The sequence below is a fragment of the Schistocerca nitens genome, chromosome 11 (genome assembly GCF_023898315.1).
Source record: "Schistocerca nitens isolate TAMUIC-IGC-003100 chromosome 11, iqSchNite1.1, whole genome shotgun sequence".
Classification (NCBI taxonomy): Eukaryota; Metazoa; Arthropoda; class Insecta; order Orthoptera; family Acrididae; genus Schistocerca; species Schistocerca nitens.
In genome coordinates, this window is record NC_064624.1 from 177,782,431 (window position 1) to 177,806,367 (window position 23,937).

A 23,937-nucleotide genomic window follows, 5' to 3' on the forward strand; every position below is an offset into this window, starting at 1 on the left:
GGAAGTAATATATTCGATACCTCATCCAGAAACGCACCCTCTCGAAACCTGGCAAGCAAGCTACACCGCGATGCAGAGCGCCTCTCTTGCAGAGTCTGCCACTCGAGTTTATTAAACATCTCCGTAACGCTATCACGCTTACCAAATAACCCTGTGACGAAACGCGCCGCTCTTCTTTGGATCTTCTCTATCTCCTCCGTCAAGCCGATCTGGTACGGATCCCACACTGATGAGCAACACTCGAGTATAGGTCGAACGAGTGTTTTGTAAGCCACCTCCTTTGTTGATGGACTACATTTTCTAAGCACTCTCCCAATGAATCTCAACCTGGTACCCGCCTTACCAACAATTAATTTTATATGATCATTCCATTTCAAATCGTTCCGCACGCATACTCCCCGATATTTTAGAGAAGTAACTGCTACCAGTGTTTGTTCCGCTATCATATAATCATACAATAAAGGATCCTTCTTTCTACGTATTCGCAATACATTACATTTGTCTATGTTAAGGGACAGTTGCCACTCCCTGCACCAAGTGCCTATCCGCTGCAGATCTTCCTGCATTTCGCTACAATTTTCTAATGCTGCAACTTCTCTGTATACTACAGCATCATCCGCGAAAAGCCGCACGGAACTTCCGACACTATCTACTAGGTCATTTATATATATTGTGAAAAGCAATGGTCCCATAACACTCCCCTGTGGCACACCAGAGGTTACTTTAACGTCTGTAGACGTCTCTCCATTGATAACAACATGCTGTGTTCTGTTTGCTAAAAACTCTTCAATCCAGCCACACAGCTGGTATGATATTCCGTAGGCTCTTACTTTGTTTATCAGGCGACAGTGTGGAACTGTATCGAACGTCTTCCGGAAGTCAAGAAAAATAGCATCTACCTGGGAGCCTGTATCTAATATTTTCTGCATCTCATGAACAAATAAAGCGAGTTGGGTCTCACACGATCGCTGTTTCCGGAATCCATGTTGATTCCTACATAGTAGATTCTGGGATTCCAAAAACGACATGATACTCGAGCAAAAAACATGTTCTAAAATTCTACAACAGATCGACGTCAGAGATATAGGTCTATAGTTTTGCGCATCTGCTCGACGACCCTTCTTGAAGACTGAGACTACCTGTGCTCTTTTCCAATCATTTGGAACCCTCCGTTCCTCTAGAGACTTGCGGTACACGGCTGTTAGAAGGGGGGCAAGTTCTTTCGCGTACTCTGTGTAGAATCGAATTGGTATTCCGTCAGGTCCAGTGGACTTTCCTCTGTTGAGTGATTCCAGTTGCTTTTCTATTCCTGCTTAACAGACCAGTACGGGCAGAGCTCATTGTTGGCAACCAGAATAAAATAATAATTGGATCCTTTTACCGACCTCCCAATTCAGATGATACAGTTGCTGAAAGGTACAAAGAAAACTCGAGTTTGATTTCAAACACGTACCCGAATCATACGATAATAGTTGGCGGTGACTTGAATTTTCCCTCGATATGTTGGCGAAAATATATGTTTAATTCCGGAGGTACGCATAAAATACCATCCGGAATTGTGCTAAACGCATTCTCTGAAAATTATCTCGAGCAATTAGTTCACGAGCCCATGCGAATAGTAAACGGTTGTGAAAACAAACTTGACCTCTTTGCAACAAATAATCCTGAGTTAATATTGAGCATCAAAATCGATACAGGGAATTAGTGAACACAGGGCTGTCATAGCAAGATTGAATATTGTAATCCCCAATTCCTTGAAAAATAAGCAAAAAATATACCTATTCAAAAAAGCAGATAAAAATTCACTTTACACCTTCCTGAGAGACAATCTTCACTCATTCCAAATTAATAATAACATAACTGTAGACCAGATGTGGCTTAAATTCAGAGAAATAGTATCGGCAGCAACTCAAGAGATTTATACCAAATAAATTAACAAATGACAGAGCTGATCCTTCTTGGTACACAAAACGGGTTAGAGTACTGTTGCAGAAACAACGAAACCAACATGCCAAATTTAAAGAGACGCAAAATCCTCAAGATTGGCGATCTTTTACAGAAGCTCGAAATTTAGCTCGGAATTCAGTGCGAGATGCCTATAACAACAGTTTCCACAATGAAACTTTTTCTCAAACCCTGGCAGAAAATCCAAAGTGATTCTGGTCGTATGTGAAGTATGTTAGCGACAAGAAACAATCAATGCCTTCTCTGCGCGATAGCAATGGAGATACTATCGAAGACAGTGCTGCGAAAGCAGAGTTACTAAACACAGCCTTCCGAAATGCCTTCACAAAAGAAGATAAAGTAAATATTCCAGAATTCGAATCGAGAACAGCTGCCAACATGAGAAACGTAGAAGTAAATATCCTCAGAGTAGTGAAGCAACTTAAATCACTTAATAAAAGCAAATCTTCTGGTCCAGACTCTATACCAATTAGGTTCCTTTCGGAGTACGCTGATGTGTTAGCTCCATACTTAACAATTATATACAACCGTTCGCTCGACGAAAGATCTGTACCCAAAGACTGGAAAGTTGCACAGGTCACATCATTATTCAAGAAAGGTAGTAGGAGTTATCCACTAAATTACAGGCCCAAATCGTTAACGTTGATATGCAGCAGGATTTGAGAACATACATTGTGTTCATACGTAATGAATTACCTCGAAGAAAACGGTCCATTGACACACAGTCAACATGGGTTTAGAAAACATCATTCCTGTGAAACACAACTGGCTCTTTATTAACATGAAGTGCTGAGTGCTATTGACAAGGGATTTGAGATCGATTCTGTATTTCTGGATTGCCGGAAGGCTTTTTACACTGTACCACACAAGCGGCTCGTAGTGAAATTGCATGTTTATGGAATATTGCCTCAGTTATGTGACTGGATCTGTGATTTCCTGTCAGAGAAGTCACAGTTCATTGTAATTGACAGAAAGTCATAGAGTAAAACAGAAGTGACTTCTGGCGTACCCAAAGGTAGTGTTATAGGCCCTTCGTTGTTCCTTATCTACATAAACGATTTGGGAGACAATCTGAGCAGCCGTGTTCAGTTGTTTGCAGATGATGCTGTCGTTTATCGACTAATAAAGTCATCAGAAGATCAAAACAAACTGCAGAACGATTTGGAAGAAATATCGGAATGGTGCGAAAAGTGGCAGTTGACGTTAAATAACGAAAAGTGTGAGGTCATCCACATAAGTGCTAAAAGGAATGTATTAAACTTCGGTTACACAATAAATCAGTCTAATCTAAAATCCGTAAATTCAACTAAATACCTACATATTACAATAATGAACAACTTGAATTGGAAGGAACACACAGGAAATGTTGTGGGGAAGGCTAACCAAAGACTGCGTTTTATTGGCAGGACACTTAGAAAATGCGACAGACCTACTAAGGAGACTGCCTACACTATGCTTGTCCGTCCTCTTTTAGAATACTGCTCCGTGGTGTGGGATCCTTACCAGATAAGGCTGACTGAGTACATCAAAAAAGTTCAAAGAAAGGCAGCACGTTTTGTATTATCATGAAATAAGGGAGAGAGTGTCACAGAAATAATACAGGATTTGGGATGGACATCATTAAAAGAAAGGCGTTTTTCGTTGCAACGGGATCTTCTCACGAAATTCCAATCACCAACTTTCTCCTCCGAATGCTAAAATATTTTGTTGACACCGACTTACATACGGAGGAACGATCACAAAGATAAAATAAGGGAAATCAGAGCTCGTACGGAACGCTATAGGTGTTCGTTCATTCCGCGCGCTATACGAAATTGGAGTAATAGAGAATTGTGAAGGTGGTTCGATGAACTCTCTGCCAGGTACTTAAATGTGATTTGCAGAGTATCCATGTAGATGTAGATACTTTGGCCAGCAAGGTCATCGGATCTGTCCCCAGTTGAGAACATCTGGAACATAACGGGCTGGCGCTCCAACCAGATCAGGATTTTGTCAATCTAACACACCAACTGGACAGAACTGGACACAATATCTCTCAGGAGGACAAACAACCACCCTGTAATCAGTGCCAGGCTGAATTACTACTTCCATAAGGGGCAGGAGTGGACCAACACATTACTGACTACCTCAATTTGTGAAGCTCTTTCTCTTCAATAAATCATTCAATTTTTCTGAAACTGTAATCATTTGCTTGTCTGTACATGCACATCAGGTCTACCATTTTCTGTCCCATCTGGGTAGTTCCTTCAGGATGCTTGTTTACTCTCTTGTCCTAGAGCATAATTGAAAACGTCAACAGACTGTTCAATGCACTGAATTTTGAAAGATCCAATACTTTTTTAGAACTCCACAAAACATAAAAACATCTTTGTGAACAATGAAATACAGTAAGTAGAAAGTGTTAAGTTTTTAAACCTACTGATAAGTTGCAATACTAATATTTGAAGATGCACATCTTCGTATTAATTAAGCACCGTAGTTCAGCTGTGCGTGCAATATGCTTGGTCACAGGTACTGGCAATTTATAAATGAACTTCCATTGAATAATAAGTTGCAGAATAATTTGGGGAAGTCAACTTACAGGGATGGTATTTTCAGATACAAAAATGTATTATAAGAATTATATTAGGTGTTTTCATGAACCTTTGCAGAAACCTCTTTGAAAAACTTGGTAGTTTCACAAGAGATTTTTAATACATATTCATCAATGTTGATGTCATATGCTACTGTCAACATTTCTCTTTTCCCAGAATATAGCAAAAAGCACGAAAGTTTAACACTTCGACTGAGAAGACAACATCCACAAAGACTTTACATTCTTGAGATTAGTACAGGAAAGAGTCAGCTACTTAGGCACACATGTATTTAGTAATATGCCAGGATACACTGAATGTCTCCTGCGTAATGTGGTGAAGTTTAAGACTGAATTAAAGAATTCTATGTTTGGCAGCTCCTACTTAACCGAAAAGCATCTTTAAGAAACTCTTGCATTTAATGTTCTGGGTTATTTTATAATGACCATCACCACTGTAATACAAGTCTTTTGTAATGTTAAGTCATTTCATTGAATTGCATTTAAATTAAATTAAATGTATATCTTTGACTCCTTGCCACTTCCCAGAGACTCCTCTTTGTGCAAACTACAGAATATGACTAATTTAACAGAGTTTTTACAAACTTGTCATCACTACCTGTCAAATATACAGTGAACAAATAAGTGTAGTTGACAGCCCTATGTTCACTGAATGGATTGTCAATATCAGTATTCTACATCTACATGTATACTCTGCAAGTCACTTCAAGGTGTGTAGTGGAGGATACTTTTTGTAACTTCCCCTTTTGCTTTTCCAGTTGCAAGTGGTTTGTGGGAAGAATGACTGCCTTAAGGCTTTGTGTTGGCTCAAATCTCTCCAATTATATTCTCATGGTCTTTCTGCGAGTTATATGTAGGAGGGAGCAATCAGCAATATTGCAATTTTGTTTATAGTTGTTGATAATGAGCAAAAGACAACTATATTTATGTGAATAAATGTTACACAGAGCTTTTGTAGTGTCTGATTTATATTCCCAGTATGGCTAAACAATAATAGATCTTCTTCAGAAAACTCAGTACAGACTTCCAATGTACAATATGTACCAACAGGAGCAAATAGTAGCAGGAAATTGAACTGCCATACTGTAATAAAATTTGGCAAGATCAAATATACAATTATTTTTTTCTCGCAAGCATCATTTGACACAAAATTCATTTGAGATAAGAAAATATTTTAGTTGCTGCCATTTTCCCCTTTTCATTGTTGTACTCTACCAGGTGGGTGGTATTCAACATAACTACCATCCAATAACTTTGACATCGATTTGTTGTAGAATCTTAGAATATATCCTGAGCTCAAACATAATGAGCTACCTCAAGCAGAATGAAGTTCTCCACCTCAACTGCCACAGATTCTGAAAACATCAATTTTGGGGTAACTCCTCCCATTCTAAAAGGATATTTTTGGCTCAGAAATGGATGGTTCAGGCAATAAGTGGTGTAAGTTCATGAACCTCTTGTTGACTCCTGTTCATGAGTCTGGATATTTTGACATTGGCCTGTCAATATGTATATATTTCTTACTGTCGGTTCTTGTTAACAATATCAGCTTATTCCCAAGAATAAGCAGCTTTCACTCAGTTAATACTTGGCAGAAATCAAACCTGCATTTGGATTGGACTTCCTAACTCTTGTGCAAAAAGCATTCTGTTGCATCCATTTTCAATAAGCTACCACTCGAGTTCAAAAATCTTAGCAGTAATCCACACACTTTCAAATCGAAACTGAAGAGTTTTCTCATTGGTCACTCCTCCTATTCTGTCGGGCAATTCCTGGAAAAATTAAGCTAATTCTTGTTGTATTGTTTATTGCGTTTAATTAAACTTATGGACTGACTTTTTTTGGGTTAATAAAATTTATTTTTATCTGTTATTACTTTTATGTTGTAATTTCATGTACTGACATGTTCTATGACCACCTCAATTTGGTCCTACAGAACTTAACGTGTAAATAAATAAACAACTTGCACTTTTCCAACGTGACACACTGAAGACTTTGGATCGAGGTAGTCAGGTAGATGTAGCATTTCTCGATTTCTGAATAGCAGTTGCCTCTGTACCACACCTGAGCTTCTTGACAAAATCCGACTGTACGGGGTACTGAGTGATACTTGTGATTGGACTGAGGACTTTTTGGTAGAGAGGATGCAGCATGTTATCTTCAGTGGAGGTCATTGTCAGATGTAGAAATAACTTCAGGTGTGCCCCAGGGAAGTGTGTTGGGAACACTGCTGTATATTAATGATTTTGTGGACGATGTTAATAGTAACCTTCAACTATTTGCAGATGATGCAGTTATCTATCTGTAACGAACAACTGTCTGAAAAAAGCTCCTGCTGGCAACATGTTCACTTCTTTGTAATGCTCCAATGCAGATGTTCTGTGCTGCAACTGTGACTCTTCAATGGCACCCCCGAGACAGTATACAACTGCCCTAAATTTACCTGCCCTAAATTTGTGTTAATTTCTTCGGTCTCAGCATCTCTTCTCACTAACTATTCCTTTTCTTCACTCCCTTGTACTTTTCTTCATCTTTTATTTTCTGACCTGTCTGTTTTCCCCTCACTTCACCTGTCTACCATGAACAATGCACTTATCTTTCTGCTCTTATGAACTCTAACACGATGTTCTGTCTGTAATGTCTGTCTTGCTTATTACCCTATCTTCCACTTTAAGGTCTCAGGTTCCCAAATCTTATCTAGTGCAGTCCCCAACACTCAGTCTTTCCCGTTCTGTTCGCCAAGTCTCCCCAGACCCAGGTTCTGGGCAATTTTTCTGTCACTCTCCCCATTTCCTAAACCTCGCCAATCATTTTCTTCATCCCTCTCCCATCCCCTTCAACCCTTCTGCAAAAATAAGGAGGCAATGTCCTCAATTCCAGGTTTCCGTAGCTTTTGTACACATTCTCCATTATTAATTAATTATTTAATTACTAGGTTTCTGGAATCTTTCATCTGGTTAAGCTCGAACATTCTAAGCTATTACTTGCGATTAATAGATTAGCCCATCCACACTGTAGTTAAGGGGAGGTTTAATATATTTTGGTTCACAATTGATTTTTTTTAAGTTGCATTTTTGGATCCATAAAAGTGTTTAGAATCCACCCCTGAAACGGTTCTTCTGAATACAGAACGGAAAGGTTTGTTATTTGCGGTTGAACATAAAAATGCACCTGCCTGAAATCGGCGTTTTTCACACACCAGTTTTTTCTTTTGGAAGATGAGTTACTGTACTGGTGCTTGGGAGTAAACACACAAACAGCAATTCTGAAGACCACGACGACGACGGACGTCACCCTGGGACTCTATTCGATGCAGTTCGCCAAGCATTCAGATGACCACCGGATTCAAGCGGCCGAAATCCGCTTGTCACCAGCCGCACGAGCGGCTCTGGAGCAGCACAGGATGGCCCAGATCGAGCAGAACGCCCTCTATGAGGAAGAGGGAGGACTTGTTTATGGACCCGGAATAGTAGATTGAAGGTAAGTTGCATAATATTGCATTTATATGTAGTCAAAACTTCAAACACGTTTTTCTCGAAATGACTTTTTTTTAATTGCGCGGTATGGTAACTTCAAATCTGCTGAACCGTTTGGCACGATTCTCTGCTTCCGACGAAGCTAACTAAATTGTCTAGGAGTTGTACCACTTTTATTCTGATCCATCAACTATACATATTTTTACTTGGCCGACAAAGTCGAAAAATCAATGAAAAGAAACCCTATTTTTCTTCAAATGGCTGCCATTTTGTTTCCTATGGTCCAAATAACTTAAGGGGTGTAGGGCATGAAACGGGATAACTTGGAGCAGGAGAGGCACCACAGGACATTTTAATTTCTACTGTCTATACTTTTACAAATAAATTCATAAAACTTTGTTAGCATGACCAGGAAGGATTCAGGATTCACACTCATAGCAGAGGAAGTTCAAAAATATAACAAAACAATTTTTTTACATGTGAAATTTCATCATTTTTTCACTTGGTATAAGCTGCATTTGTTGCTGTAGGTACACTTTTCTTCATAAGTAAGAGAGATTCTTCGATGAATTTTGCACAGCATACAAACCATACTTACAGGTGTATGAAACTCTAGAATTTCCCAAATCTGTTAAAAAACTGTGGTACAAATTGAGGTAAGTAACTATAAAATTCGAGTTTTCTCTAAACACAAAGTTTAAAATGTAACAGCCCATTCATTTTTCCAGAGATTAAATAAATTCTCGAGTTTCATACACCTGTAAGTGCGGTTTGTAAGCTGTGCAAAATTCATCGAAGAATCTCTCTTACTTATGAAGAAAAGTGTACCTATAGCAACAAATGCAGCCAACAGTAAGTGAAAAAAATCATGAAATTTCACATTTAAAAAATATTATTTTTTCGTGTTTTTGAACTTCCACTGCTATGAGTGTGAATCTCGAATCCTTCCTGGTCATGCTGACACAGTTTTATGAATTTATTTGTAAAAGTATAGACAGTGCAAATTAAAATGTCCTGTGGTGCCTCTCCTTCTCTAAGTCGGCCCGTTTGTCATCCTACCCCCCTTAAGCGAGGTACAATTCCTAAAGAATTTTATCTACTTCGCTAACGTCAACTAAATTTTAATTTCAGACGAGCCGGCTGACCTGTGACATATGGCGCGTGGAGGTCTACGTCGAAATTTTGTTTTGTTCCGACGGCACTTCCGCCTTTGTTCTTCAACATTTCCCGTTGAAAAAATTCCAGTTTATAGAGGAAATATCAATAAATATTTTGACAAAATTTGACATTGATATCTGCAACACATGCCGAGAAAAAAATTCTCAAAGAACATGCTTTTTTCGGGACAAAGATAGTAAACCTCCTGTAGTGGTTAATAAAAAAGAAAAAGAGAAAAAAAGAAAAGAAAAGGTTGAAAATGTGGGAAGAAATGGTGAATAAAAAGGGGGTTTTAAAATCGTTAATGACAGTGAAAAAGCGAAAGAATGAAATGCAAATCGGACTTCGTATTACAGAAAAGTTACCGGACTTCGTGATTCAGAAAAGGTATTGTTGGGGTGGTCCTTGTGGCGTTTCTGAGCAAAAGTCAAACCAATTTCCACTACAAAAATTATTTGAAAGAGAACAGAGAATAACAAAATGTGATTAACAGGGGGAAATGGCGTGGATAAGAGTTCATCCTTTACCGTGTTAACATGTCTTCTATCGTGCGGCATCCAGGTCTTCAAAAATATCCTACTTCATTTCTGTGTGAAAAGTAGTAGCTGCACCATAATTTTGCAATAAATTTCATTGTCCAGGAATTACTAAAGTATACAAAACCTTCTTGATATTAAATGCAATGTATTTTACGTTGCTGCTTCCAACCAAATTTCATATAAACTTCCACAATATGTCGGCACATCAATAAGTTTTTTCGTCTTAATCCGACCGAGACTAGCTAATAAGTAAGTTAAGCTTCCGCTCTCAAGAGACAAAAAACGGATAGAAAACAAATAGAGTTACAATTTTAGTACCTCCATTTTCTTATATATTTTCTCGGCCATCGGGCGCTCATACCGCTGCGACAGTATAATTTATATCTGAGGGAACGAGTGTAGTGCGGCAAAATTCAAAGTCCCGCCACACTCCCCTCAATTTTAAATCCAGACACTTTACAGAACTGCAGTATCTCGACAGGCACTCGACGTACGTACGTGAGGTTCGAGAACTTTGTGCGAGACAGTGAGGAGGGATAGGATCGGAGAGTCCCAGAAGGGTGCAAACCTTTGCTAAACCCAGATGCCGTCCTCCTCCACCTCCCAGGGCTGGACGCAGGGAGGCAGAGGGTCGGAGCTCGCGGCAGTGCCCGGGCCCGCGGCGTAGCTGCTGCGGCTGCGGCCCTCCCCCCCGCGGACGCCGCCTCGCGTGCCGTCCTCGTCCGAGCTGCCGGTGCTGAAGGTGATGCTGATGCTGCTGCTCCGGCTGTCGCTGTCGCTGCCGCTGCTGCTCTCACTCTTACCCTGAACACAGCCGTTCACACACGCGTACAAACACAAACACCTGGAGCACATTTCGCCAGCCGCACACCTGTGACCTCCACTTTCGGCGCCCCCTAGAAAACTTTTGCAAAATTATTAAGAGATTTTGTTATAAAGGATTACCCTCAGTGGCGCCAAACAGAACAGCTGTTCCTCGAAGATTTGACCAACTTACTTCCTGTGGGCTGAATAGATTATATGAGGGTTGGAACATAATAGTGGCAACTATTTATTCACAACCAATATAAAAGAGTTACACATTTGCCCCTGGTTACTGTCCTTCAAAGTAGGCACCAGTGTTGTGTAGAACCCGTTGCCAGCAATGTGGAAGGCGTAGTATACCGTTAGCAGTGCCTGCTCTGTTGATGGTGCGAATGGAGTGGTCTACTACTCGAATCTCTGGAACAGTGCTCAAGTGAATGCCGCAAAGTGGTTCCTCCATATTCGGAATCAAATCAAAGTCACAAGTACTTAAGTCCAGAGAGTATGGTGGACGGTACAGCACTTCCCAGTCCCACCGACCATACAGAGCAGCCACAGCTTCCGCTGTATGCGCCCGTGTATTGTCTCGCAAAATGACGTGTGGGTTCTGCAGAAAGTGACGACGCTTCTTTCGCAAAGCTGGTCGCAAGTGATGCTGTTGTAACCGCAGGAACAAGCCAAGTCTAATTACAGACGTTTTCAGGCAGTAGGGCGAGGATAGTACGTAGGAAGGAGTTAAAATTGTAACGCTGGACACTTGGCGTGGCCGAAGGGTCAGCCGAGGCAGAAGTCAAACTGTCGGGCAGCAGCGCTTGATAAGAAAGCGAACAGCCAACAGATACAAACGAAGCTCTGTGTAGAAACTCTAGCATTTCTGGCTAGAGAGAGAGGTGTGGGAGTGGAGAGAGAAAGAAAGAGGGCCCTCGGTGGGGACAGCGCTACGTCATGAGGAGCCAATGAAGGGTTCAGGAAGGACACAGAGCGTCACCATATAGGGAGAGGCGCCTCTATCACTCCACCCAGCCTCTGAAGAACAATAACAACAATACTTTAACGATACCAAATAAGGACAAGTTGCCTTCGACGCTACGTCATGCCACGCGCTGGCGGGGTCGAAGGGGGAACGCTAACAAAACTCGAGAGCATGCCGCTCTGCGGTCTTCTTGTCTTGTCGTTCTTTGTCTCTCGACAGTAGTCAGCGTGATAGCACCAGCCGACTCGAGCTGAGGAACGGGCTGTAGGGAGGCAGCCGGAGATAGTCACCGAAGAGCTTTAGGGTGTAGCCGCGGGACTCTGACGTAGGGCATTAGGAAATATTGCAGAGCTTCCAGTAGGCAGTCGGAACGGTGGAATCAGTCACCGTCCCTGTATTAGACTCGGCCTTCCTGTGAATGCAGTCCCCACGCAGTTAGAGTGAGCTGTAATTATTCGGAATAAACTGCAATTTGTTGAACTTAGCGAGACTTGAATTCCACCCGCTTCCTGGCCTCGTACCTTCACACCGGGGATTTCCACCTCTTAGCCAGATCAAAAAGTCTCCCTCTCACTAAGGTCAACCGGCTAAATCCCTTTCACGAACTGTGTCGCTCAATCCCTCGCAATACCCATGTTCGGGACGCGACAATGCTCCAAAAATGAACAGTAATACTGTGCACTGACGGTCTGCCGTGGAGGAACCTAATACGTTAGGATAACACCGTCACAGTCGTACACGAGAATCACCGTTATGTTAGACCACTCACTCACAAGTGACAGTGTTTCCCTCGATTGTGCGCACGCCGGTGACGTGGGACAGGCGAGTCCATTTGCTCGGAGGTAAGGTAGGTACGTCAACAACGTGTGCTATCAGCGACAATAGTAGATTCCATTGCACAGTGTCTCCAAAGCAGTGTTGTCACTATTTAAGCTGCAACCTACATATTTTTCGTACATTACTAAACACGGCTATGTACATAACTGCACGTTTGACAAATGTGCACGATCCGGCACTAAGTATGAGCTTGCTCGACCGTCTGTAGGTTAATTTTGTGTGATTATTAGAACTGACTGCAGTCGTGCAAGCTTGTGCAATCACCCAAAAGTACATATGTGTGCGTGTACTGATAATATGCGTGCCTGTACAAGTAAACATCAGTCACGAGACAATCTTCCAATGCCACTATATCAAGTTTTATGTAGCAAATCAATTTCAAATTGCTGAAAAATTTATCCGAGTATACCGAACCTAGCCTTGTTTTAACAGAATTAAATCAAAAGCCTGTGACAGTAAGCCCAATAGGGATATACACTCCTGGAAATGGAAAAAAGAACACATTGACACCGGTGTGTCAGACCCACCATACTTGCTCCGGACACTGCGAGAGGGCTGTACAAGCAATGATCACACGCACGGCACAGCGGACACACCAGGAACCGCGGTGTTGGCCGTCGAATGGCGCTAGCTGCGCAGCATTTGTGCACCGCCGCCGTCAGTGTCAGCCAGTTTGCCGTGGCATACGGAGCTCCATCGCAGTCTTTAACACTGGTAGCATGCCGCGACAGCGTGGACGTGAACCGTATGTGCAGTTGACGGACTTTGAGCGAGGGCGTATAGTGGGCATGCGGGAGGCCGGGTGGACGTACCGCCGAATTGCTCAACACGTGGGGCGTGAGGTCTCCACAGTACATCGATGTTGTCGCTAGTGGTCGGCGGAAGGTGCACGTGCCCGTCGACCTGGGACCGGACCGCAGCGACGCACGGATGCACGCCAAGACCGTAGGATCCTACGCAGTGCCGCAGGGGACCGCACCGCCACTTCCCAGCAAATTAGGGACACTGTTGCTCCTGGGGTATCGGCGAGGACCATTCGCAACCGTCTCCATGAAGCTGGGCTACGGTCCCGCACACCGTTAGGCCGTCTTCCGCTCACGCCCCAACATCGTGCAGCCCGCCTCCAGTGGTGTCGCGACAGGCTTGAATGGAGGGACGAATGGAGACGTGTCGTCTTCAGCGATGAGAGTCGCTTCTGCCTTGGTGCCAATGATGGTCGTATGCGTGTTTGGCGCCGTGCAGGTGAGCGCCACAATCAGGACTGCATACGACCGAGGCACACAGGGCCAACACCCGGCATCATGGTGTGGGGAGCGATCTCCTACACTGGCCGTACACCACTGGTGATCGTCGAGGGGACACTGAATAGTGCACGGTACATCCAAACCGTCATCGAACCCATCGTTCTACCATTCCTAGACCGGCAAGGGAACTTGCTGTTCCAACAGGACAATGCACGTCCGCATGTATCCCGTGCCACCCAACGTGCTCTAGAAGGTGTAAGTCAACTACCCTGGCCAGCAAGATCTCCGGATCTGTCCCCCATTGAGCATGTTTGGGACTGGATGAAGCGTCGTCTCACGCGGTCTGCACGTCCGGCACGAACGCTGGTCCAACTGAGGCGCCAGGTGGAAATGGCATGGCAAGCCGTTCCACAGGACTGCATCCAGCATCTCTACGATCGTCTCCATGGGAGAATAGCAGCCTGCATTGCTGCGAAAGGTGGATATACACTGTACTAGTGCCGACATTGTGCATGCTCTGTTGCCTGTGTCTATGTGCCTGTGGTGCTGTCAGTGTGATCATGTGATGTATCTGACCCCAGGAATGTATCAATAAAGTTTCCCCTTCCTGGGACAATGAATTCACGGTGTTCTTATTTCAATTTCCAGGAGTGTAGTACGTTTTTACGTTTAATAAAATACGACACAAATGCCCCTGGCCTACGCAAACATGCTATTACTAAAGAGATGAATTTCCCAGAACCAACTACAGGACAAAAAAAGGTAAGATGGTTATAAATGTAGGGCAGGAACAGATGACATACAAAGTCAGCATTTGTCTACTACAGAAGAGAACATCTGAAGTCCCCATAAACACATTTAGATGCGAGAAATTGCAGTACTGTCGTTAGTCTTTTGAATAGCATTACAGCTTCTCTCACTGTTGTATCTTTTTTTTAAATTCAAGATGTTTTTCCTTTCAATGTGAAATAATTATAACAATAATGAGGATATATCTTCAGCTCAGAATAAGTTAATGTGAGATAGATTTTTAATTTCCCTATCCAGTCTTTGCTCCACATCATGTTCAAGTTTCCCCAATGCCCCCCTCCCCCACCTCCCCTCCCCTCACCCAATCACAGAAGCAAAGCCAACTAAAACTAACAAATAATTGTCTTCATAATTGTTTCACACATTGGAAACACAGAATTATACTTGTATAAGCACGTTTGGACTGTGTCGAGGGGAAGGGTATTTGTGCACGCGTACACAAATTGCTCGATCGTGTGTGCTTGTCAAATGTGCAGTTACACATGTGGCTGCCTCAACAAGCAGGTAATCATTGTCTGTAATTAACTGTTGCGTCCAGATTAATTTGCACAAGACTCCTCAGGAATTTACTTATTTTTACATGTACTTGCCTTTACATATACTCCCTAATGTTATTTGTAATCGAAAAGATGGGATTTATAATGATAACTGCATTTCACAATCATAACATCAGAATGATGACATGTGATACTGCCACAATGAAGAGTGCCTTTGATTACAAAGACTTCTTTTATTCAGAGATTTTTTCAATAAATTATGATCATATTCAGATCAGCCTAGGAAATACAAAAATTGTAGCAACATGTTTCATTTAAAACATATAAACATAAAACAAAAATCAGTTAAATATCACTATAGGGCAACACACCTCAGCTAATAAATGCATATAAAAAAAAATTTTTTTTCACCAACCTGACAGAATCTGAATATATAAGACTGATGTGACACCTACTGAGAGTCTATGACCAGCACACACTGCTTGCAGCTAAGGTACATTCTGATTATTCAAGAAATTGAAGTACCTTAATTTTGGCTTGTGTATTTCAAATGAACAATCTGTTTTTCAAGATTACTTAGCTTTCTTCAGTTTCTTCTGTTAATTGCTTCTAATAGGCTTGCTTCTTAATGTTGGATCTACAGTGAATTCGGTGGCAGCACGTTCTCTCTTTCTCAGTTATCTACTAATTTTGGATAAGGCCGTTTCACTTCTTTTCATTATCAGAATAATCTTTACGATTAGGTTGCCACAAATGAAATTCACAGTGGCAGATTGCAATTAACTCCTCTACGAACTGCTTTCGACTTTGCGGCGGCATCTCATTATTTACGTACATGAATATCCATTTATAAATTTAGACAACATTGTCTATGGATTGTAGCGATCTGGTTGAATATTTACGTTGCAATAAACAGTCGAGATTGCAATAATATTTATTTATTTGCTGGTTTCGGCTTATGTTAAAGACATCTTTTGAATTTTTGGCCCCGTATGGCTGGTGCTGGTGGCTCACTGGTTTCCTCGTGATACCACGATCGTATATTGTCGGTGTACAAGTGTGGTACCACGAAAAACCGAAGAGCTGACAGCACCAACCACAGGGGTCCAAAAATTATGAAGATGGCTTTAACATAAGCAGAAACTGGTAAATAAATATTATTGGAATCTTGACTGTCGATTGTAACCTAAACACATCCATTTACCTTATCAGTCGACACTGTACGAACGCACAACCAAGTTCGGCCGTACATTAGTGACCTCCGCCACTACAGTATATTTGATGACCTCACACAGCAGCTCTGTTGAGCTGAGCGAGTCATGTCATCCTAACATCTCAATTCGATTGCCCAGGTGTGTACCACTGGCTGCATCTCACAGGTCTACTGCAATGTGTGTAACCTTTGTTTAATCGAGCATATGAAAAGTTCATCAGCATTGCCACAGTCAGTTCCATCCACTTCCATTTACTGGGCCCCTCAAGACACTATCTTTGTCAACACCTACATTGAACTCTGGAGTTGGTGAACAGAAAACTGAAATCTCATGGCTATATTAATCTGTGTGCTGAACTGAAACAAAACCTATGCTAAATTTCCACAACCTGAACTACTGGCCATTAAAATTGCTACACCATGAAGATGACATGCTACAGACACGAAATTTAACCGACAGGAAGAAGATGCTGTGATGAAATGACTAGCTTTTCAGAGCATTCACACAAGGTTGGCGCCGGTGGCAACACCTACAACGTGCTGACATGACGAAAGTTTCCAACCGATTTCTCATACACAAGCAGCAGTTGACCAGCGTTTCCCAGTGAAACGTTGTTGTGATGCCTCGTAAAGAGGAGAAATGCGTACCATCACGTTTCCGGCTTTGATAAAGGGACATTGCTGCTCGTGTTGGTCGATATCCAATGATGGTTAGCAGAATATGGAATCAGTGGGTTCAGGAGGGTAATACGGAACGCCGTGCTGGATCCCAATGGCCTCGTATCACTAGCAGTCGAGAAGACAGCCATCTCATCCGCATGGCTGTAACGAATCGTGCAGCCACGTCTCAATCCCTGAGTCAACAGATGGGGACAGTTGCAAGACAACAACCATCTGCACAAACAGTTCGACGACGTTTGCAGCAGCATGGAGTATCAGCTCGGAGACCCCGGCTGCAGTTACCCTTGACGCTGCGTCACAGACAGGAGCACCTGCGATGGTGTACTCGACGACGAACCTGCGTGCACGAATGGCAAAACATCATTTTTTCGGATGAATCCAGGTTCTGTTTACAGCATCACGATGGTCGCATCCGTGTTTGGCGACATCACGGTGAACGCACATTGGAAGCGTGCATTCGACATCGCCATACTGGCGTATCACCCGGCGTGCTGGTATGGGGTGCCATTGGTTGCACGTCTCGGTCGCCTCTTGTTCGCACTGACGGCACTTTGAACAGTGGACGTTACATTTCAGATGTGTTACGACCCGTGGCTCTACCCTTCATTCAATCCCTGCGAAACCCTACATTTCTGTGAAGATACTAATGAAGGTAAAATGCAACAAGTAAACTTGTCAGTTTTAGAGAGGTTGTAACAGTTATGTTAGGAAACAAAATTGAAGTTAAACCTGTTTTGTTTTAAGGACACACAGGGTTTCAAATACAGTTACTTACTGAACTACAGTTTAACTTTACATTATAGTGATAAGTTAAAACAGCACAGTTCAGTTGACATTTCAGGTGATTCTGCTGTTATTACATCAAGAGGGCATAAAAGAAGTAGAAACAGTTCTGTACAGTCGAGAAATATTATGAAGGTAACGTTGCAGTTCTAGAAAACCCAGAATAAATGAAAAAGGCAATGAAGACTGAGTATATGTAGTGGAAACTGCTAAGAGAGAGTCATTTTGGGTGACTGTGGTGCAACCTGAGAATTTTTTATATACACAGTAAACTGAAAAATCTGTAACAAATCAGAAAGAGCTGCTTGCTGAAATGATGTAAACTGGCTGAAAAATCAAGTAGTTGTGATTTGAGAGTGAGGTGCCCTTCACCAAATTTTTAAGGAGATCCTGAAATATATTTCTATTTCTCGAACAGTCCACAGGGGTACTGCTGGTCCACAGTGTCCAACGGGCACAATATTTCGGCGATCAGACGAGTCGCCATCATCAGGTGCACTGACGAACTGAGCTCCTGAGAGCGCACCATCTTAAATCCTTTCCCCCTGCCAGAACACCAGAGGCACACTCGACTTTGGTACGCCAACAAGTCGGCGGTCGCAGAGCACTGTTTGTCCGAAAATCACAAAATGGACTACCGACGTACCAGAGTCTTGGCACAGACATCTAAATACTGCGACAGCGTCATTAGAGAGGCTATCGAAATTCGTACCAGGGACGGACTCATCAATTGAGATTGCGGCTATAACCTCAGCAAGGCATGGGAACCAGCAACGAGTCTATAAAAAGACACTCAGCAAAGAAAAGGAGCGGGCGACCAGGGTGGACGAAGCAATTACACTGACGCCACCACAGATGCCATGACTCGTCACCAGTAATGGCCTTTGACAGAAAATTGGGATCAGTTTCAAGCCGTTGTTCCAAAGCACGACATGTTTCAACTTGGTGTTTCTTTTGACTGTCAGTCAGAACCCAAGGAACAAACTTGGCAGCAACCCTTTTCGTTCCCCAATCTTGCATTAGAATTCGCTGAACTGTACTCCAAGATAACCAACTACACTCTAGCAGTCGATCAACGATCCGTCGATGGTCTGTGAGCACAAGACGTCCAACTTTTTTCAATATTATTGTCTGTTCGGGCAGCTGATGGACATCCAGAACACGGTCTGTCATCAATAGACATGTTGCCATTTTTGAATCTTGCAAACCACTCGCTCATTTGAGTTTTTCCCACAGCATCATCTTGGTTAACTGTTTTTAACATTAATACAGTTCCAGCAACATTTTTCTGAGCAGAAAAAACAGAATTTCACAGCTGCACGTTGTTCATTTCATAAAAAACGGAACAAGAACAAAACAGTGCTACCAAAAACACTCACTGCAGATGAACATAAGAAGCCAGGTTGACAACAAAGGTGGCACTGAACTGGCAATGAGTTGTGCTATACACATCTAGCGCCAGAAATATATACTACACAAGCTCCGCTCACGACAGTATTATTTTGGTTTCTTTTGGATACCCCTTTGTACTATACTACTGGCAGCATCACATCCTATGGCACTGCACAGTTTTAAATGTGTCATTACTGATGCATTAAGGTACTTATTAAATACAGAAATAGTTATCAAAATCGTTTGTTAGTTAGAAGTAAGAGCGCAAGAGCACACAAAAAAAGCGGCAGTTGCAAGACATACAGCAATCGGCAAACAGGCAGGTACGACAAGTCTTAAGTAGCCACTTTCTGCTCATCATCTCGGTCATCTACACACAAAAAATGCAGACAATAAAGAAAAATTAATAGGTAAACAATCTATTGTGAGAGGTGATAGGTACTAGTAGGTGCACGCATACTTTCTTCCTGCTGCAATGGGTACAGCAGATAAACTCCAAAACTAGCATTCTGTACTGGAAATGTGAGTGCCCTGTAAATGGAAAAGCTAGACTAGTGTAACAGAACATTAGAGACAAACAGAGAAACAGCCCACTACAATGTCCAAGCCCATTAAATTCTAGATGAGGGAGTAAGCAGGGAGAGTGGGAAAGCTATAGTAGCTAAGTGTCACACAATAGGAATGTCACGACAGACTGGCGTCCCGTGTATTCCAGCTCAGCCTGTCTCATTACTTTGTTGTTGTTGTTGTTGTTGTTGTTGGTCAAGACACTGGTCTGATGCACCATTCTACACCAGTCTACCCCAAGCAGGTTTCTTTATCACTACTGCAGCCTGCATCCACCAGAAACTGCTTAATGCGTTGAGACTTTGATTTAAATTTAAACTTATTACTCCCCACCCAAATTTCTTAAAGTAAGTTGTTTTCCTGTTTTATTCTGAAATAAAGACTATTTCATTTCCAGAACAAATTTTTCACTCTGGAGCAGAGCGTATGCTGATATGACACTTTCTGGTAGATTAAAACTGTATGCCACACCGGGATCTTTGCAGAGGTCTGGGGTTCGAGCACAGATCTGACACACAGTTTTAATCTGCCAGGAAGTTTAACTTTATTTCATTATTTAGCAATTTTATTTCATTAAAGGTCATCAAGGACAGTTTGACTGCAAAATTATTTACCTAAAAACCAAACATGGGAAACTCCTGGTTGGAATATCAACAATGTAAGAAAAGATAGATTGCTACTTACCATAAAGATGACACATTAAGTTAAAGACAGGCATAACTAAACACCACTTACACATTAGCTTTTGGCCACAGCCTTTGTAAGAAAAAGGAATAAGTGTGCGTGCATGCACACACACACACACACACACACACACACACACACACACACACAATATGGCTGTGGTCGAAAGCCAATGTTTAAGTGTCTTTTAGTTGTGCCTGTCTGCAACTTAACGTGTAGCAGTCTATCTTTTTTTACATTGTTTATATTAATGCATTATTGCGCTTCAGCACATGTCAAACATTAAAAAAAAAAAAACATGTTACTCTTATGTATGTCTTAATGCAGAAATCATCTTTTGCCCAAACCACAGCAAACCACTGCTCCTGTACACTGTATGAGGTGTAATAAAAAAATAACAGGAATTTCTGAATTTCACAGGCTTTATAAATCCAATTAAAAATAATTATCTTGTTGGTACACATGTTCATCATGTATGTTTGCATTTTCAGCTGTTTTGAATATATAGTTCATTATTGACAGTCAAAAAGGTTATACATGTTTTCGAGTGCCTGGTGAGATTTTACTTTCAGAAAAGATGGATCAAAGAATTTGCATTAAATTTTGTTTGAAAAATAGAATAAAGTGCAGCCAAATTTGATATGTTGGCTGTGGAAAATCTCCTACGAGGTAGACATGAGTTTACAAGTGGAATAAGCATTTCAAAATGGGGCAAGAAGTTGTTGAAGACAGTGACCACCCTGGATGCCCTAGCACATCAATTACTGAAGACAGTTTGGAAGAAGTAAAGAAAAGAGTTCTGGCAAACCACTCCTTTGTACCACGGCAAGCAATTTTTTCAAAAATTTTGGGCCTCAAACGTGTAACAGCAAAGTTTGCTCCGAAACTGTTGAATTTCGACAAAAAACGACGTCGTGCAGACGTCACTCAGGAATAGCTGAACAAAGTCGGTAAAGACACGAAACTTCTAAAGAAGGTTATAACAAGTGACAAAACCAAAGCCCAACTGTCCCAATGGAAACTGCCTGAAGGGCCGAGACTGAAAGAAATTCAACAAGTTCGATCACATGTGAAGATTCTTCTCACTGTTTACTTCGATTACAGTGGGACAACGCATCACAAGTTTCTGGCTCACGGTCGAATAATCGATGAAGAATACTACCTGCAAGTTATGCACCATTTGCGTGAAGTGTTCTAAAGAAAATGATCACAATTGTGGCAAAACCACTCGTGGGAACTGAATCACGATAACACTCCTGCTCATGCCTCAGTGCTTATTGATGATTTGTTGGCAAAAAAAAAAAAAAAAAAAAAAAAAAAAAAAAAAAAAAAAAAAAAAAAGGAACCACAACCGTTATGTTGCCTCAGGCACCATATTCGGCAAACATTGCCTCCCGAGACTTCTTTCTGTTCTTGAGGCTAAAGAGAACTGTGAAAGGATGTCCACTGATGAGATAGAAACAGGAGCTGAACACCACAATAAAAATTGGATTCCAGAAGTGCTTCCAATATCCAAAACAGTATTGACACTAGTGTATTGTATCTGAGGGGGAACACTTTGAAGGGGAGAAAGTTGAAGTTGAAAAACAAAAATTTCTGTTATATTTTATTGCACCCCATATAAGTGATAAGTTAGTGGTGGCAAGTCATTAATTTTCCCCCCTCAGGTACTATCAGGCTACATCCTAAAATATAGTTTTATATTCAATGTGCACATACAACTATTTTTAGAAAATCTGTTCTTGTTATTGCTAGTCTCTACTTTATACACTCTTTTTTTTCTGATGATGTCAGTTATTTTACTGCCCCACTGGCAAAACTCAAAATCACCTGACTTGACTTTATCTCAGTATACCGTGAGAATGCGAGTACAAAAATCACATTACATTACTGACCTCACAACTACTGCTATGAACTAACAATCCTGTTGGAAGAACAACCGCAACTGAGCATTGTACTAGAGGTTGAAAATACTGCTCCAGTTGTAAATTTCTTTTACTATCACGACCGGTTTCGGGCTCTCATAAGCCCATCCTCAGGTGTCGCAACTGTGCTGTGGCCATCGTGATAATAAAAGAAATTTACAACTGAAGCGATATTTTCAACCTCTAGCACTGCTATGAAATAAAGTGACATGTTGTACTCCACAATGACAATCTCAAATTGTTAACTAGTAGTGCAGTAAAAAAACATTAAACAGCAGTTCTAGCAGATAGTAATATAACCATTTATATGTTATTTAGGTTGTCTCAGGACAAACAGTTAATATTCAGGGATACGACAGCAACAATCAGTCGGGGGGAGGGGGGAGCGGGGGGGGGGGGGCTGAGTCTTCTACTGCAAGCTCTTTCTTTTCCAAATTTTGGGAGGAGGTTGTACAGATCAAAACAAGAAGAAATTGTATAGTAAACATGGGCATACCTTAAGAACTATTGGCACTTTTTCAGTACAAGAGACATGCTTCACAGTAACGAAGATGGATAAGTGTTCGTAGACCTTAAGGTACACGCTTTAGCTCTCACGTTTGCTGGAAAATTTTTTCTCGTTTGGTTCCACACTACCACCTCTCGACATAGGGAAAGCAAAGAGTTTATAGTAGAAGAGATTTGTTTCACAGTATCGAAGATGAAGACGTGCTTCTAGCTCTTAAGGTATAAGTGGTAGAGGTCACATTTGCTAGACATTTCTGCTTCAAATGATTGTTCCTCCCATATCTCCCAATATTAACCACTCCTCCTGTGACACCCTGTGTAACAGCTGTGAGGCACAAAAAGCATTAAATATTTATTCCACCTATCAGTATTCTGCAACAGACACCGTCACACCAGTGGACTACTGTGACAGTTCCAGTTACTCGGTGCATCCGAGTCGAATCGCACCACTCACCTCGGGGCCGAGGACTTTCCGCATGATACGGACTTCGTCGGAGTCGGCGCCGCGCCTCGGGCCCGCCGTCCGCGGCGACGCGAACTCCAGCAGGTCCTCGCACGAGACGGCGTGGCCGTCCGGCCGTGGGCCCGCTCCCGCGCCCACCCCCGGCTCCTCCTCCATCGCGTCCAGCGCCTCCAGCTCGTCCGCAATGTGCCTCTCGAAGCTGTCGTCCCCGTCACAGGGGCTGCGGTAAATGGAAAAATAAAACTCAGCCCACCAAACTGATTTCTCCCGAAACCTCTGAACTGAATATGTTGCGCAGCGAGACGCAAACTAGACGAAAATAGTCACCGTAAGGAGACACCCCACAAATGCTCCTGAAAATTCACTCAATATGAATCCACAGGTTTCTACAAGTACACCATATACAGCTGAAGCCACACACCAATAATCGTAACCGAACTGCAAGGTCTTCATTGCTACATTTCACACTTTGTGCCAACCAGTCCCAAAGATTTGTTATGTAGTTAAGAGGGAGTGATTTAGCAAACCTGTCAAAGTATGATAGTGTGCCTCTATGTTTGCCAAACTGGGAGTGCTACCCCCCCCCCCCCCCCCCCGTTTGCCTTTCAAAGCTGTATTATTATTGATGATGAGAAATGGTGTCTTTATGCTAACATAAGGAAAAGAAAGGAATGGTTGAACTCAAACAAAGCAGCAACTCCCTGTATGAAATCCTGCACACATCCACAAAAGATGATGTTACGCATTTGTCCCACCGACGGTGTGGTGCACTACGAACTGCTTCCCCGAGGTGTAACTATCACTGCTGACATTTACTGTCAACAAC

At 42.1% G+C, this 23,937-nt stretch overlaps 1 protein-coding gene across 1 annotated transcript in view; it reads right to left on the reverse strand.

Annotated features, from left to right (window-relative positions):
- LOC126212752 (uncharacterized) overlaps positions 1-23,937 on the reverse strand; it is a 408,628-nt gene that overhangs the window by 47,988 nt on the left and 336,703 nt on the right. Inside the window, exon 20 of the mRNA XM_049940160.1 lies at positions 23,103-23,331. Coding sequence (XP_049796117.1) covers positions 23,103-23,331 — 229 coding nt within the window. The remainder of the gene's footprint in view (positions 1-23,102; positions 23,332-23,937) is intronic.